Consider the following 19,354-nt stretch of genomic DNA (forward strand, 5'->3'; position numbering starts at 1 on the left):
TCTTTATTTTGGAAGGCAACAAACAAATCAATGAAAGAGGCAACAGAAAATACAGTGATCAAAAAGAATTTTCACCATTTTAAAAAACAAACAAGTAAAACAGTGACTACTCTTACCAAATGTCACAATTGCCAGGCAAACCAAATAATATTTAATATACATTTATTTTTCATTTTCTAAGATTATACAAGATTATGTAACAAAACGTGATTTTATTTTGTTTGATTATTAAACACAACAACTTTTTGAAACAAATAACAGGAGTAGATTGTGCCATACCAAACTTAAAGGCTGTTTTATTCTTCAAAAGTTGCTAAAAAGGGGCTATTACTTCTCTAAACATTTAATATATGTTAAACTATATTTTAAATTTGTCATATGGAATGTTTACACTTAAGCCTGTACTGAAGCCATAAGCACATTTTTGGCATCTTCTGCTATTTCATTCAGAGCTGAATTCAGCAAAGAAGAGACCGCTATATAGGATTTTCCTCCTGCCATCACAGAGCCAATAATGGGTATAAAGCTCAGAGTATACTCAACTGCACTTAAAGATACGGTGAGGAATGACTTATTAAGCAAAATCTTTATTGTTTCTTTATCAATCCCATGGCGGAATGGTGACTTCATCAGATTCTTTAATTCCTCCACAGGTTTTCCAGATCTTTCACTGAGTTTCTCCAGGGATGGATCATCCAGATCAAATGCACTGTAGTATTTTTTTAGCTGTGCTGCTATAATGGCAAGATCCACAGCAGCTGAAAGACCAGGAATGGGAAAAGCAGCCACACATGCAGACAGAAAGGCAACTTTTGCAATGTTTTCTTCTAGTGCCTTCTTCTTCTTATTATTAATCTCTTGTGTGATATTTGGCAAAGTCAGCATCAACACATGTCTCTTATGCTGTGGAAGCTCTTTCTCCATCCTCTTCTCCAGCAGATCAAAGTCATACTCGCCGAGCGCAAACCTAGAGATCAGGAACACGACAGGATCCTCAATATCGATCTTTTTCAAACCTAGACACAAAAAATAATGACAAAAAATAATAAATAAATAAATAAATAAATATATATCTCTCTCTCTCTCTCTCTCTCTCTCTCTCTATATATATATATATATATATATATATATATATATATATATATATATATATATATATATATATATATATATATGTGTGTATATATATATATATATGTGTGTGTGTGTGTAAATTATATCCCAGTTGCAGTTCCCCTTAACTGATTTCTGATTGTTTTGCATGTCACACTTTAAAAGTGCAGTATGTAATTTTGGCACCCAGTGGTTGAACTAGGTATTGCACTCCTGGTTCAAAACCAACACAATGTCATGGCACTTTTTCATTTAGTCGCTAGATTGTATGAATTCATACAAATCGCATTTATACGATTTAGTACAATTTGCTAATCCCTTAACTTTTTTTCACTAATTTGTACGAATTAGACACTAAACTGACAAAACATAGATAATTACGTTTCCTCATAAAATCAGGCCGTTCCAAACACATTTTCACTCGGCCCCTCTTCTGATGAGTCCACGCAAGCGCAAGCTGCCAGATTGATGACACCAGCTGGAGCTGACTGTTGAACTTAAAGGCTGATTTAAACCATTCTAAATAAAAGCTAAGGCATGCAATAGAAGGAATATTTCCTTATTAAAAAGAGTTTTTGCCCTAACCAACACCTGAAATTTCTATTTTAGAAACAGCTTCTATTTTTTGTAGCTGAAGAACAGAAAATTATAACAATGATCATCTCAGGTACAACTCAGGTGCTTTATTCAGTGTTAAATGCTAATAATATAAGTTTGAATGACATTTTTCATGACATTTATTGCCAAACTACTGAAAGCAGCAGCAGATAGATCACCTCAGATCTTTGAAATTGAACTTTAGGGGCTCTATTTTAATGATCTAGATGCAAAGTCTAAAGCACAGAGAGCAAAAACATTAAGGGCATGTACAAATCCACTTATGCTATTTTAAGGACTGAAAAATACGACCTGCGCTGCAGCACATTGTCTAACAGGGTTGAACTTTTTCTCTTAATGAGTTATGGGTGTGTTTTGAGAATAAACCAATCAGAGTGTCATCTCCCATTCCCTTTAAGAGTTTACTATTTACATGGCGGACTCTGTAAGTGGAAAAACTGAACGCTTCACTAGTGAGAAAACAGTTAAACAGACCATCTGCAGCTCAAGGATAAAGAATGAGCCTCCTTCAATCGGCTTTTACTTTTACTTGTTGTACACTCCACTGAAGACATCCATTAGCCTACATAATTTTGTTTGTTAAGTGCAAAGATTTGTTTCAAAACTATTTCTAAATTCACTTCTAATTTCTAACAAATGAATACATGAACAATAATAACAAAGTGTTGTCAAAAACTGAGTTATATCCAAATACACATGCTATTCCCCATATGGTCCAAAACAGGTGGACAAATCTAAACTTGTTTTTAATGAAACAAATATAAATATGCATATTGTAAATACTAATACTACTAATAATAGCATTATGCAAAAGCAAATTGTCATAAATAAACTAAAAAAAAAAAACACCGAGATGAAGGCATGGAGGCAGTGGTTTTTATATTTATGGAGAAAGTTATAATTTTGTAATATTTTATTCCTTTAATTCTTTTTCATTTGTAAAGATTTTTGTGTATTGCTGTACATTCTGTGTGTATTAAGCAATGTGTAAGCGAGGCACACAACTAACGTGCTCTGTGCTGGACTTTAGACCTGCTTTCAGGTGCATCATGTAAACTGGTTTAGGGTTATTTTATGTGTTATATTAGTTAAATACATACTTTGTTTTGTTATAAACAATGTATGTTTATGTTTGAGTTAGCTTCTGTGATTTAAGCGCAATATTTCCTTGGTTTATAAAACACTGACCATCACCATCAACAAGGGTGGTGTGTAAGGAGAAGCACTTTAGCATCGAGAGCAACATCGTGTAAGTACATTTAGACCTGTTTTCAGTTGCTGTGTTTGGTTAGAGAACACTTAGACTTGTTTTCAGCTGGTTGTGTATGGTTGTTGGACATTTAAAATTGTTTTCAGCTATCTGTGTTTAGTACTAGAAAGTTTTAGCCACTGTTTCCTTTGTTACTGTGAGAGCTTGCGTGCCGAGCCGGATGTTTTTTTGCGCCCTGCCGCTGCAGTTTCGGGTGTTTTTTAACTTTGGAGGCGTGTCCAAACCCCAGGTAAAGACTATATATTTGAACACAGTAGGTTTAGCTAGCAGGAGAAGCACTTTAGCATCGAGAGCAACACCGTGTAAGTACGTTTAGACCTGTTTTCAGTTGCTGTGTTTGGTTAGAGAACACTTAGACTTGTTTCAGCTGGTTGTGTATTGGTTGTTGGACATTTAAAATTGTTTTCAGCTATCTGTGTTTAGTACTAGAAAGTTTTAGCCACTGTTTCCTTTGTTACTGTAAGAGCTTGCGTGCCGAGCCGGACGTTTTTTCGCGCCCCGCCACTGCAGTTTCGGGTGTTTTTACTCTAAGACTAAGACCGAAGAGAGTAAAGACCATTGACTCTACCTGTGCGACTCCACCGAGCAAAGACTTGAGTACTTTTACTTTATTATTTTACTTTATCTCTGCACTCATTATTGTTTTCCTTGCACTTTTATTATGTGTTTACTAATTCCTGTTGTTACTAACACTCGCAGAGCACGGGAGGTACGCTGCAGGCGCAACTCTCACAACCTTCGATCAATTCATGTATCTTCTATTTCACAACTCTCTCTCTCCGTGGGCCTCTGGAATTGTCAATCTGCTGTTAACAAGGCAGATTTTATTACCTCCATAGCCACTCATTCTGACTTTAATCTTATGGCTCTAACTGAGACCTGGTTGAGACCGGAGGACACTGCTACACATGCAGCTCTTTCTACTAATTTCTCTCTTTCCCACACTCCTCGTCAGACAGGGAGAGGGGGTGGGACTGGACTACTGATTTCCAAAGAATGGAAATTCACTCAGAGACCCTGCCAAAAATCAGCTCCTTTGAATTCCATGCAGTCACCATTATCCACCCCTTCCGCATAAATGTGGTTGTCATCTACCGCCCACCAGGTACATTAGATAACTTCTTAGATGAACTGGATGTTCTTCTCTCATCTTTTTCTGCATATGACACTCCCTTGTTGGTGCTAGGTGACTTCAACATCCACATTGAAAGACCTCAAGCTGCTGACTTCCAGATTCTGCTTGCATCTTTTGACCTCAAAAGAGCACCTACTTCTACCACTCACAAATCAGGTAATCAGCTAGACCTTATTTACACTCGACATTGCCTCGCTGATCAAACACTAGTAACTCCACTACAAACATCGGATCATTTCCTTTTCTCTCTCAACATCCACATTACTCCTGAGCCGCCACACACTCCAACTCTAGTTGCCTTTCGCAGAAACCTACGCTCTCTCTCACCCAATAGACTATCCACCATTGTTTCAAACTCTCTTTCTCCATCTTGCAAACTCTCTGCACTTGATACGAACAGTGCCACTGATACACTCTACTCCACCCTAGCATCATGTCTAGACAGACTATGTCCTCTTACATCCAGGCCAGCCCGGGCCAGTCCTCCTGCACCCTGGCTCTCTGATGTTCTCCGTGAGCATCGATCAAAACTTCGGGCTGCTGAGAGAATTTGGCGAAAAACTAAAAATCCTGAACAGCTCATAACATACCAAACTCTTCTGTCTTCTTTCTCGGCTGAGGTTACTTCTGCAAAGCAGACATACCTACGTCAGAAAGTCAACAGTGCCACCAATCCTCGATTACTTTTCAAAACATTTTCCTCCCTCCTCTATCCTCCTCCTCCACCCGCACCCTCCACACTCACTACTGATGACTTTGCTACATTCTTTTGCACCAAAACTGCAAAAATCAGTGCTCAATTTGCTGCACCTACAACAAACACACAAGATACACCACCAACACCACACACACTCACCTCTTTTTCCCAGCTCTCTGAGTCTGAGGTGTCCAATCTCGTGCTATCAAGCCATGCAACCACCTGTCCGCTTGATCCCATTCCCTCTCATCTCTTGCAAGCCATTTCTCCTGCAGTCATACCAACACTGACTCACATAATTAACACATCTCTTGACTCTGGTCTATTCACTACTTCATTTAAGCAGGCTAGGGTAACCCCACTGCTAAAGAAACCAAAGCTGGATCAAACGCTACTTGAAAACTACCGACCGGTATCCCTGCTTCCATTCATGGCCAAGATTTTGGAGAAAGTAGTGTTCAGTCAAGTTCTGGACTTTCTTACTCAAAACAACCTCATGGACAACAAGCAATCTGGCTTTAAGAAAGGCCACTCAACTGAGACTGCCCTGCTCTCGGTCGTGGAGGATCTCAGACTGGCTAAAGCAGACTCTAAATCATCTGTCCTCATCTTGCTGGATTTATCAGCTGCTTTTGACACTGTAAACCACCAGATCCTGCTATCTACGCTTGAGTCACTGGGCGTCGCAGGCACTGTTATTCAATGGTTCAGTTCCTACCTCTCGGACAGGTCATTCAGGGTGTCTTGGAGGGGAGAAGTGTTCAACCTACAGCATCTAAACACTGGGGTACCTCAGGGCTCTGTTCTTGGGCCACTTCTCTTCTCTATCTACACGGCATCTTTAGGAACAGTCATCCAGAAACATGGATTTTCCTACCACTGCTATGCTGATGATACCCAGCTATACCTCTCTTTTCACCCTGATGATCCCTCGGTTCCAGCTCGCATTTCAGCCTGCCTGTCAGACATTTCACACTGGATGAAAGATCATCATCTGCAGCTTAACCTCACGAAAATGGAAATGCTTGAAGTTTCTGCCAACCCGACTCTTCACCATAACTTTTCAATCCAGATGGATGGAGCAACCATTACTGCATCCAAAATTATAAAAAGCCTTGGAGTAACGATTGATGACCAACTAAACTTCTCTGACCACATTTCTAGAACTGCTCGATCTTGCAGATTCGCACTCTATAACATCAGAAAGGTCCGACCCTTCCTATCTGAACATACAGCTCAACTCATTGTTCAAGCTCTTGTTCTCTCCAAACTGGACTATTGCAACTCTCTACTAGCCGGGCTTCCAGCTAATTCTATCAAACCTCTTCAGCTGCTTCAGAACGCAGCAGCACGAGTGGTCTTTGATGAACCCAAAAGAGCACATGTCACTCCACTACTCACCCGTTTGCACTGGCTGCCAGTTGCTGCTCGGATCAAATTCAAAGCTCTGATGTTTGCTTACAAAGCGACCTCTGGCTTTGCTCCTTCATATCTGCTCTCACTTCTGCAGATGTATGTGCCCTCCAGAAACTTGCGTTCTGTGAATGAACGTCGCCTCGTTGTTCCATCCCAAAGAGGGAAGAAATCACTTTCCCGAACTCTCACATTGAATCTGCCCACTTGCTGTCTTCAAGAAACGACTAAAAACTCAACTGTTTAGTCTCCACTTTCCTTCCTAATCTTAACTGCCTCTCTGGCTATACCACTAACTGTACTCTCTCTCTCTCTCTCTCTCTCTCTCTCTCTCTCAAAAAAAAATTAAATAAAATAAAATTTACTAATGCTTAGCTTCTTAGACTTTACACACCTGAAACTTGTCTATAGCACTTGTTCACTGCTGCTCTTATAGTTGTGTAAAATGCTTCCTTGTCCTCATTTGTAAGTCGCTTTGGATAAAAGCGTCTGCTAAATGACTAAATGTAAATGTAAATGTAAATGTAAAGGAAGCACCCTGGTGGTATGGCCCTGTTAGGCCTGTTCATTTTCTTCATTAAAAAGTTTAACTGACAATGCTGTCTCCTACCTGTTTATTCTGCCAGATTGCTAACGACAGAGACACTGTGCGGTGTATGGGACACGAGTGTTCTTCTTGCTAACGTGCAAATAATCATTAAGTTATGTTCGGTAAACTCTAGCACCCTGCTAGCCGTTTAGATAAGTTAAACAGTTTAGCTAGGTTATATTAGCTCCAATTGCCCACGTACAGCAATTATTACAGTGGTGTCAAAAGTGGGATAGCAGGCTATTTAGAAAATGTCATTATGGAGTGAATCATAGACGAGAGAACAACATTACCTTAAAGCGTCTGACAAAAGAGACTATGAAGAGGGACCAGGCTCCATATCAGCCTGATGGTGCACCGCGGGTGGTATTCCACACTCCAGTTTGTGAGTAAAAAGAACTATCACTTGCCACACCAACTCCTCATGCCCATAGCCAGCTCGGTCTCCTCACACGATCACCCGCTAAGCTACCACGATACAGTGGGCTGACACGTTTAGAGCCTTAACTGGCACAGGTTGACTTGGCACATTGACCTTCATGATGGCTGGAGCCATGGGAGACAGTGGAGACATGAGGAGACAGTAATTCATTTGGCCCTTGCCCTGGAGGGGTCTGCTCTTCAGGTCCTTATTGACTTGTCTCCAGAGGAGCAGCGAGACCTCCATGCCCTCTCTGCTGCTCTCAATCGCTGCTTTGGCAGAGAACCACAGCTGAACAGAACAGGGAGGAACTGGCTAATTGACATCGACTTAAGGGAGAGAGCTTAGACAGTGCTAAAATCCAGGTCTACACCTGCCGTGGCTTCCCTACTTTTCCAGCAAGCAGTAAGCCTCTATGCTTTCTTGTGGGGTCTAAAACCTGAATATCTTCACCAGCATGTCCGCTTGTTGTCACATCACTGTTTGGGCATGGTGCTGAGAAAGCCTGAGAAAACTAAGGATGACCCTGGGGTGAGACAGTGAGGAGATCCTCACCCTGGTTCCTGGCACCCCTCCATGGAAATTACCCCATCATGGGGCGCTTCGGGCCTGCCAGAGGATGGTATCTGGACTGTGTGTTTGGCAGACAGCCCTGCAGAGCCCTGGTAGAACCGGGATCTACCTTCTGCTTGTTACAAAAGGGACTATTACCAGGCACTGACAGCCCACTTGCTGAGGACTGGACCACTACTAATACTGAATTACTTACAGTCATGGGGGAAAGGACAGTGATGGTAAGGAAGAAGCTATTGCCTGTAGTAGTGGGGACAAGTCAGACAAGTCATGAGTTTTGGCTCGCTGACATTAGGGATGACTGTATTGTTGGTTTGGACTTGCTGGCCCACTGGGGGGCATGTGTTGATGTGCCCCACTCCAATCAGGTCTGAGCAGTTATAATGAGGCTGCCATCCTATAACCACTGTCTAAGGGTCCGGGACTACTGGTTCCAGTCTCCAGCCCCCACTCGCTAGCTGAGAAAACTCTAGGTGGTCATTGTGGAAACCTTGCAGTACAGAACCACATACCACAGTTGTCATCACTGCAAGTTCTACCTGTTTTACCCTCGTCTGAGACTGTTGCTGCTGTTGAGGGAGTTTATGCACACTTATGCGGCCCGGAAGGAGGACTGTACCAGGACAGCCCTGGTCGAGCACCACACTGATACCGGCTATGTTGCACCCATTTACTTGCACCCCCCGCCATCTGCCACTTGCCAAGCGCCAGGTTGCCGAGGAACTGCTTCAAGATATGGCAGCTAATGGGATTATTGAACCTTCAGTCAGTGGTCCTTGGGCCGTGCCCATAGTCATGGTGCAGAAGAAAAGGGGGGGAGGGGTGGCGCTACTGTGTGGACTATCGACAACTCAATGCAGTCACCCTCATACCTGCTGCTGCACAGTGACGATGAGCTGGACTAAATAGTTTGATGCTGCTGGTTTAGTTTCTTGGATTTGTGCAGCAGGTATTGGCAAGTAGAGTTGGCACCAGAGGCCCAACCTAAGACCACATTCACTATAGGCCAATGATTGTGGCAGTTTAGGGTGATGCTTTATGGACTGTGTCCTTCATTGAAAGACTGATGGACCAAGTTCTTAAAGACATCCCCCGCACCACATTCCGTTCTGGACTGTGGTAGAACCCAGCCAAGTGCGACTTGCTCACCTGTCAGATGCTGTTTCTGAGGCATGTAGTCAGTGTGAGTGGAGTTGCAGCTGACCCAAAAAAGGTGGCTGCAGTGAAGGACTGGCACCTACCAACCAATGTCACTGAGCTTAGGAGTTCCTACACCTTGCCTCCTTTTACAGGAGGTTTGTTAGGAACTTTGCAACTATTGCTAGCCCTTTGCATTAGCTGACAGATAAGGGCAGACATTTCCGTTGGTTTGAGGACTGTGCGGTTGCTTTCAGACAGCTAAAAGATGCCCTCACTGATGCTTCAGTCCTTGCCTTTCCTGAGCACAGCCAGCCATTCCTGGTGGACACTGATGCCAGTAATGCGGGGGTTGGAGCTATACTTTTCCCAACGAGGAGAGACAGGAGAGCAAGTGGTAGGCTATTACAGTTGCAGCCTTAGCCATGCAGAAAGGAACTACTGTATCATTTTGATGGAGTTGCTAGCAGTAACAGGTGGCAGGGTGGTTGCAAGAGTATGACTTCAAAATTCAGCACAGACCAGGAAGGCAGCATGTTAATGCTGACGCTCTTTCCAGATGTCCATGCCTTCCTGACGAGTGCAGATATTGTGGACGGCAGGAACAAAGAGAATGGGGACCATCGGCAGCAGCAGGGGTGGGTGACTGTGGCGGAGATGGAGAGCCATTTATGGTTGGGCAGCTGCGGTTGGCTGGAGTCTCAAGTATGTCCAGACTGGCCAGCTGTGTAATCAAAGGGGCCCTTTCCCCATCACAGAAGCTGGTCACCATTTTGTTCTGGTGGCCATGGATTATTTTACAAAGTGGCCAGAGTCATATGTGGTGCCCAACCAAAGTGTGTCCACGTCTGTACAAAGACGAGATGTTCGCCCAATTTCGGTTGCCAAATGAACTGCACAGTGACCAGGGGTGGAACTTTGAGAGCCGACTGTTTAAAGAGGTGTGTCAGAGATTGGGGGTAAAGAAGACCAGAACCACACCCGTACAACCGCAAAGCGATAGACTGGTGGAGCGGTTTAACCACACTTTGGCCACTTAACTTGCCATTTTGACCAGCCAAGATCAGAGGGACTGGGATCAGCATCTGCCCCTGGTCTTGTGGGCATACAGGATAGCAGTGCAGGAGTCAAGCCAGTGAACTCCAGCTGCACTTATGTTCAGAAGGGAGCTCTGGGCCTGCTTTGGGGCCTCCTGAACCAGAAAGAGCTGGTGGATCAGAACTGGACTTCTTAAGGTAGCTAAAAGAGCATCTGGCCACAATTTGTCAGTTGACTAGGGAGGCTCTGGGGAATGCTGGAGCTCATCAGAAGCGAGTGTACGACATCCTGGCTCACGGGCCTACCTTTGTACCTGGGGATAAAGTGTGGATTTTCTGCCCCCAAAGGAAGCAGGGGTTGTCACCTAAACTGACTCATCATTCGCAAGGGCCAGGTGAGATCTTGAACCAAATCTCAGAGGTGGTCTTTCTAATTCTAATGCCTGGACGATGTAGTTGGAATGGTGCTACATAAGGACCAGTTGGCAATGTATCACCCACTGGCCCCAAGACAAAAGACTGGTGAATGTCAGGGTGGAATGCCACTACAATCTCTCATTGTTGAAATGGACAATTATGGACCCAGGACTGAGCCTAGCACTTGGGGTGAAACACCAGGAAGGCCGGAGCGTGTTCTCTAGTTTTGTTATTTTATGTGTTATATTACTTAAATGCATGCGTTGTTTTGTTATGAACTTTGTGTGTTTATGTTTGAGTTGATGTCTGTGGTTTAAGTGCAATATTTGCTTGGTTTATAAAATACTGGCCATCACCATCAAGGAGGGTGGTGTGTAAAGGAAGCACCCCGGTGGTATGGTCTTGTTAAGGGCTGTTCATGTTCTGCAATTAGAATAAAAAAGTTTAACTGTCAGTGCTGTCTACTACCTGTTTATTTTGCCAGACTGCTAATGACAGAGACACTGTGCAGTGTATGGGACACGAGTGTTCTTCTCGCTAACATGGTGATAATCATAAAGTTGTGTGCAGTAAATGCTAGCACCCTGCTAGCTATTTATATTAATTAAACAGTTTAGCTAGGTTATATTAGCTCCAATTGCCCACATACAGCAATTATTACAATATATGATATATTTTTATTCTTCTTAAAGAATAGGCTTAAGTAATTGAATTTACATTCTCATAATTGAATTCATTATTTGTATAAATATGAAGATTTTTGTTGTTTTTGTATTGACATATCAGAACTATATTTTTATTTCATATATATATATATATATATATATATATATATATATATATATATATATATATATATATATATATATATATATATATATATATATATATAGTTTGTAACAATTTTATGTTATTCAAATTTTTTTTATGTCTTTAACTGATGAACTAACCCGTTTCACAGTCCTCTCGGATGATATCCAGTGTTTTTTTTAGGTCAAAGTTTTTCTTCCTCTTCTCAGCATCAATGTTTGTGTCAATCTTGGAACGAACAAAGTAAAACTTCTTCCCCATTCTTGTGATCTCTTTAGCTAGCTGAGTGTGGCATTCTGTAAATCGATCTGAAGCAATGATGATGAAAAAATCAAAATTTTTAAAATCTATCTTCTGAAGATACTCATCGGCTTTGAATTTTGGTGTTCCAATGCCAGGAAGATCCCAAACTTTCACATTGTCATATTTTGGGTGAATATAAGCTTCAGGCTCCATAGTGGTTTCTACAACACCAGTTTTAGCAGAGAGCTCGTCATCATCTTCTAGACCCCTGAATGCATTGACAAATGAAGACTTTCCAGAACCCGATCCTCCCGTCACTCCAATATTAAGTTCGACTAGATCTTGATTTTTGTGATATTCTTGAATCTTGCTAATTGCTGTTGGGAGATCACGATTAGATACGAATTCATTGAGATCATGAATGTACATTTGCATTTTAGATTCATCTTCATGCATAGCCATCTAAAAAGACAACAGAAAAGAAAAGGATCAAATCAAAAGCATTAAAACTACAAAATATATAGCAAAAACTGTTAATGTTAAATTGTACATAAGTCTTTTTATATCTAAGAGTTTTTGCACTCATGAAATTATAATATCATTTAGTTTAACATGACAAAAAAAAAAAATAAGTGGATATCAAGATATAAACATCTTACCTTTCTTTTATTATTGCAATTAATTTTCAGAGCTTAGAAATGAACCAACCAAGATGAAGTCCTATAGTTTCCTTTACAGAGATAAAATTCACAGCTGTATGAATGAACGTTTTGTTTATATACATGATACTCTCGATCATGACATTCATTTCCTCGTGATCTTGACATAACAAAATCAGTTCTCGTAATAAGAACTTTTTTTTTTTACTTTATGTATTAAATATTATTATCATTATTGTTATTATATATTATATATTATATATGTATGATCTATTTTTTCTGCTTATTCTAAGAGGATGCCCTAGACTCTTTTTGTCCCAAACCAATTACTGTATGCTTAGTGGTTGGCCAGCGGGCTGCAGGAAATACACTTATTACTAAGCCATACTTACATGCTTTTTCAGACCGAATATTCAAAGTATCATGGTAAACAATATAGGAAGCGTGTCACAGGTTGTCATTGTTCAAAAATGAAGAATAGCACTATTTACTTATCTTTTGTTATTAAACTAAATAAAAATCTACATTATTGATGCTGTAAAAGGTACTTTATGAAATTGAAAATAGTCACATCAATCTTTCACCGGAAGATTTCAGTAGCTGAACAACTTCTGTGCATATAACCCATTTATAAAACAACAAAATCTACATCAGCTTTGTGTGAATGAAATACTTTTAAAATATAACATTACCTGTCTGAAAGAAATACTTTAGCCATGGTGCCGTCCTTCCTCCAGCATGCAAAAGTAACTCCAATATTGATTTAGGATTTTAAAAAGTTTTGATTGAGCATTTATTTTAACCACTGTCACTTTCTCGGTGTGCACGTGAACGAGGCGCGAAAGCATTTTTTTAGTGTTATGCCTTTCCTAGAATATAAAAATACATATAAATACATTTAGATCATTTAACTTAATAATTACTGTTGGAATGTGAAGAGACTTTCAACCAGTAAAAACATGAGGAAGATTTTGTTTTAAAGGCCAGAGTGTAGATCTGAAAATTTTTGGTGGCCCAGTCATACATTAAGCAGGTATAAATAATAATAATAATAATAATAATAATTCATTCACTCATTCTCTTTTCGGCTTAGTCCCTTTATGAATCCGGGGTCACCACAGCGGAATAAACCACCAACTTATCCAGCACGTTTTATGCAGCGGATGCCCTTCCAGCCACAACCCATCTCTGGGAAACATCCATACACACTCACCTACACTCATACACTACGGACAATTTAGCTTACCCAATTCACCTGTACCTCATGTCTTTTGACTGTGGGGGAAACCAGAGCACCCGGAGGAAACCCACGTGAACGCAGGGAGAAAATGCAAACTCCACACAGAAACGCCAACCGACCCAGCCGAGGCTTAAACCAGCAACCTTCTTGCTGTGAGGCAACAGCACTACCTACTGCGCTACTGCATCGCCCCAATAGTAATAATAATAATAATAATAATAATAATAATAATAATAATAATAATAATAAATAAAAGCAAAAGAAAATGTCATGATAACGAGAAAACAACTTTTTGTTATTACGAGATCACAAGAAAATTAATACATGGCCTCTTAGGACTTCCGTAGGTATGATATCATTATTTAATCCCTCAATTTTAAAGCGTCGTTTATATGATGGAAAGTAATTTGTTGCATGTATGAATTAGACCATGAAAATTATGAATATCCTGGTTTTGCTTTAAGGCTTTTCTTTTCACAAGTTATTTAGCCTACACTACTTTAAATAGTGAATCTCAATGCAAAGTAAAGCTATGAGAGTCTAGGACATTCTTTTAGATTAAGCAGAAAAAATAAGCTGTAAAGTGGAGAAATCAACTTTTGTTATGTCGAGATAACGAGAAAACAACTTTATGACGAGATCACGGGAAAATTAAATCATGATCATGAGAAAACAAGAAAGTAAAATATAATAACGCATGGCCTGTGTTGCATGAGTGCACGTCTGCAATCATACAAGTTTGCAGGGCTGGTGCAGACTCACTCCTACACTTGTGCTGCCCCTTAATCATACACAATCATTAAGTTACTTGAGGAAAAATTTGCTTTAAAGACAGAAATGTACATCTGAAAAATGTTGGTTGGGCCAATAAATAAATAATAATAATAATAATCATAAATACATGAATAAATTAAAGCAATAAAAGTCGTGATCATGAGAAAGCAAGTTTTTATGTCGAGATCATAAAAAAAATTAGGCTGTAATCATGAGAAAACAAGAGAAAGACAATATTTTAAAGCATGGCCTCTTAGGACTTCCGTACTTTTGTATTTTCAAAACATTAAAAATATGACACCCTAAAAATGCATGAATAAAATAAATGAAAAATTGAGACTATAATCTTTTATTATTTCTTACCAAAATCTTTTTCACAGTCCACACGGCAAGAAGACACAGGCAGCAGTTCTGAATGATGAAGCCTGGTTGCACAGATTGAAACTTTATATCTGGAAGCAGATATAAAAAGACATGGGGAAAAGCAACATTTTCACTTTCACTGCCATGGATTACCATAGTTTCAAGAGTCAGAGATACATAATACGTGGCGATGTCTGTCTGAGAGTTCTCTCATTCTCTCCTGCGCTCATATCACTTTCAAAAACTTATTGTGACTATAACTACTTACTAGGGAAGTATTTATCCAGCACGTTTTTACGCAGTGGATGCCCTTCCAGCTGCAACCCATCCCTGGGAAACATCCATACACACTCATACACTACAGACAATTTAGCCTATCCAATTTACCTGTACCGCATGTCTTTGGACTGTGAGGGAAACCAGAGCACCCGGAGGAAACCCATGCAAACGCAGGGAGAACATGCAAACTCCACACAGAAATGCCAACTGACCCGGTCGAGGCTCGAATCAGCGACCTTCTTCTGCTGTGAGGCGACAGCACTACCTACTGCACCACTGCGTTGCCGGTCTTAATTCAGTCAAACAGAAAAAAGAGTGAAGCATTGTTAGGGTTCCATTCTTTCTGGCCAATGATGGAATGAAATGAATGGTTGAAGGTTAAATGCATGTAAGCCTTTTCTGCTTCTGAAAACCATTCTCCTGTTTATTAGAATTTATTTGTTTGTTTCCAGCTCTGAATGTAATCAGACTCCAGTTGTAAGTGATTATTCAATTTAGACTGTGTTTCTATTTAGTAACTGATCACATTCATCAAAAGTTAATAAATTCTAATAGTATAAATTTGGATATTTGATTATTTCAGATACACTATATTTTCATCTATGTGTGGCTAATTCACATGCCTGCACCACTTGGGCTCGTCAGTTTGATTCTGGTTTGCCGGCAACTGGCACCTTTTAAGTCAGCTGCCAACTGTTTGCTCTTTTTTTTTTTTTACAGAAAAGGTAGTCTGCCCAGTGTTTTACCATTCAACTAAGCAAATCAAATCAAAAAGAGTACAATGATGTGCTCCCCAGCTAGAAATTTTTAGTTCTCTACATGTTCTGAGAATATTACCAGCAATGTTGCACTACTGTTTTTGGTAGTTTTGTTTTAATTCCCAGAACTTTCTCTTAAAAGATAGGAAAACATTTTCTAGAAACATTCTAACCACATTCGCTGGTAACTAACATTCTTATAACATTATTAGTGGGTAATTTTCTTTAAGTTCCCAGAATGTTCTCTTTAATGGTAGCAAAACATTCTCTAGAAATATTCTAAATATGTTTCGAAGTAACATTCACTGTAAAAAATGTCCGTGATTTTAACAGTAAAAGACTGTACAAACTACAGTGAAAACCTGTTAAATGATTAACAGCTCATTTCTGTACAAAATACGGAAAATAGCTGTAACAAATCTAACCTTTGTTTTAGAGAAACTAATCAGAGTGTCTGAAATCTCACCACACACACCCTCATTTCCTAGTCTCTAAATTAGTCAATTAGTTTAGTCCACTAGACAGAGTGAATGACATCAAATAACGGAATGATGAACACCTGCTGTTAACAAGCCAAGTCACTGAAGGAAAGAACAAGAAATAAAACTACAGACATAGCCTCACACCAAATCAACTAAATTAAAACAGAGAATTAAACAACTCCATTAAATAACAGCATAAGCAGCTTCACTGATTATAGTTTGACTTCAATTCTCTCATATCTGCAAGAATATTTAATAATGAACAGAGGTTTATATTTTTATTGAAAATGTTTCAGTTGACCTCACAATCATGGAGACCAGAGGCTGCTTTAGTTGAGGTCTTGAACCTTTACTCTTCTATCTTAATGTTTCTCTGGCTGTTATAACTGTGTTTCTGAAACTCATCAGCTATAGCAAGAAAGGCAATGAGAAACTAAACTGTGTGTACTTAATCATTACAGATTTCTAGTATTTTATAAATTAAGCTGTAGAAAATAGCTTTATTTGATATTATTTGGGATATGTTACAGCTTCCCATAGAGGTTCAACAAACATTATCAAGGAACTGATAAGAAATTAAAATTTATTTAGTTTAATGCACAAAACCTTGAGATCTCCAGCTGCACATTAAGACACACAGACATCAAGAATCAGGATATGAACCTCAACCATGGTTGCTAAAAAAAAGAAAGAAGAAAAAGCTGCTTAATTCATTCATGCTGCAATGCATGCTGGATGCCAGCATAGTACAAAATCCTAGCATGCATTGCAGCATGAATATATTATGCAGCTTCAAGTTCTTACAATTTCTTTCTTTTCCTTTATTTTATGTTGTTTTTTAGGGGTAAAATTTCAGTAGGTTGTTTTGTATTGTTCTGGGTTGATTTTTATTTTTTTGTTTGTCACGATTATTGAGATTCAAAGACTAATTGTTGACGTCTGTGTGTTTTTAAGTTCTTCCATAGATCAGACATTCTCATTGTGAATGGTGTATTTAGACCTATTAAAGTTATTTGATGCTGTAGGTCAAGTGGTTCCATTTACGTTTGGTTTTCATTTCTCACTTATAACAAACAAATTATTAAATGATTGCACAAGCCAGTGAGGGTGGTTTCAATACCATAGTTAATCTTATCAGACTTATTTTTGTTTTGGCTTTTCATGCTATACAAATAGTGTGATTAACACAATTAATTATAGCATCCAAAATAACAACTAGTGTCAGAACAAATAGTTGAAGAGCCCGACTGTCCTTCATCATGGTGACTTTACAACAAAAACTAAAATTTGAACAACAAACATTTAATTAGGAGCTTTTGTTCATGTGACAGAAATAAAGTCAAAGGTCAATAATAAGTAAAGCTCCTGAAGTTTGTGTTGTTTAATGATCTCACTTCAGATCTTGAGAAATCATATTTTTATTGTGTAATTTGTTTTATTTTTAATAATTATTAATGTGTTTAGAGTTTTATTTTCAGTTGATTTCATCTTTGGTTTTGGCTGTGTTTTTTTTCCTTCAGTGATTCTGCTTGTTAACAGTTATTCATCAATAATTATCAATCCTCCTTTAATTAAACACTTAATTATCTCATTAACTTCATCACTGTCTGAGTGTTCAACCCTCTGTGGTGAGAGCACTAGAGAGGATTTTGCTCTGGGACTTTAGGGGTTAAATGTGTTTGATGAAAAATACAGACTGTGGAATGTATTTTTAACAGAAATATTCTGTAAACTGAATTTCGGAATGTAAAATGGTAAAAACAGTAGATTACTGGCAACCACAGCTGCCGGTATTTTTCCTTAAATTTAACGGATTTTTTAACAGTGTTGCAACAACATTATACTTTAACATTATTATAACGTTTCATCGTATTGTTTTATTTTACTTCCCAAAACATTCTCTTAAAAGACAGGTAAATGTTCTCTAAAACATTCTTATCCCGTTTAATGGTACCATTGTTAAAATATTATACTCTAACATTTTCAGCAGGTATTTTGTTGTAGTTCCCAGAAAGCCTTATATAAAGTCAGGACAATATGCTCTAAATATTCTACATGTTTGTTAATAACATAGTTTGTTTTCTTTTTTGATTCCAAAATGTACAGTAACGCTATGACAGACACAAAACACTCTCTATAACCATTTAAAATATTTAATTTTACTGTAGCAATGTGAAAAAGAAAGTTTAAAGCACTGCATTTTCTTACATTCTTGTGCTCATTGTATAACATGTGTAACAAATAAAACAAAAAAGAAAACAATTTAAAAATTCAGGTATATTTAAAACAAGAATAATTTGCTGACACATAATACAAATTTTACTAATTGTATGATATACTAATTAATTGTCACTTTAGATCTGTATGCTTTGCCACTATTTTTTAAACCACTAGGTTTTACTTATTTGTCTGCAATAAGATTTTGAATAAGATTATTTTCTTTATAACATTAAGGGCCTACTCACACTATGCTATCCAAACCGTGCCCAGGCCCGTTTCCCGGATCGTTTGAGAAGTGTGAGTGCTCTGAATCGGGCTTAGAGCCCGGTTCACTTGGGCTTTGGCACGGTACGTTTGTGTGTGAGTGCAAAACACGCCAAAGCCCGAAAATGAAAGTGAGACGTGACTTTTTAGGGACTATTTCATATGCGTTTATTAATCATTCTTACTGTTCAATGAACGCAAACTGTCATAGTTTATTGAAGACGCAAACCTTTCACTGCACGAAAGCTCCGCACCTTCAGCAAACCTCCTAATACCTGCAGCACAAGGACTTTATGATTGTTTATGAGCGTCAAAAGTGGCTGATTTGTTCGGCGAAATATTTGACTGTGTGTGTCACTGCATATCAAATGACTCAAACTACGATATAACTAAAGAAATCTCCACTGTGCTGAGCGAGAGCGCTTCTGACCTGCGCATCATCAATGAGGTAAGCGTTCCAAGGCCCGAATGTAATGTGAGTGCAGGCCGTCGGGGGAGACGGGAGAGGGGACAAGCGTGCTTTGCTTCAAGGCAACTGTACATAGTGTGAGTACACCCTTATATGGCATTTGCACACTGAGGTGTGTAAATCCTGGCATATACCACTTTCGGCTAGTATTATTAGCACCCAGGGAACAATTTACTCTTCTGTTTCGGGGCTAGATCAATACCTGTGGAGAACAAAACAGGGTAACACTTTATTTTAATGGTCCATTTGAGTTTTAGTAGACTATCTGCTTAAAATCTGCTGATACTGCTCCTTCAACAGACATTGAATTGGCTATAAGAAACTTTGCAAGTACATGTCAACTTACAGTAACCCTAACCTAACAGTATACTTA

At 39.1% G+C, this 19,354-nt stretch overlaps 1 protein-coding gene across 1 annotated transcript; it reads right to left on the reverse strand.

The window, feature by feature from the left end:
- Positions 1-327: 327 nt before the first annotated feature.
- LOC130247058 (interferon-inducible GTPase 5-like) lies at positions 328-14,665 on the reverse strand. The gene is made up of 4 exons (XM_056480238.1): positions 14,644-14,665; positions 14,510-14,571; positions 11,371-11,935; positions 328-1,016 (listed from the first exon to the last, which is right to left on the reverse strand). Exons 1-4 carry the CDS (start codon positions 14,663-14,665, stop codon positions 394-396), a joined length of 1,272 nt encoding a protein of 423 aa, XP_056336213.1. The 3' UTR covers positions 328-393.
- Between the last annotated feature and the right edge of the window lie 4,689 nt (positions 14,666-19,354).

Source organism: Danio aesculapii, chromosome 19, assembly GCF_903798145.1.
Source record: "Danio aesculapii chromosome 19, fDanAes4.1, whole genome shotgun sequence".
In the NCBI taxonomy this organism is placed as follows: Eukaryota; Metazoa; Chordata; class Actinopteri; order Cypriniformes; family Danionidae; genus Danio; species Danio aesculapii.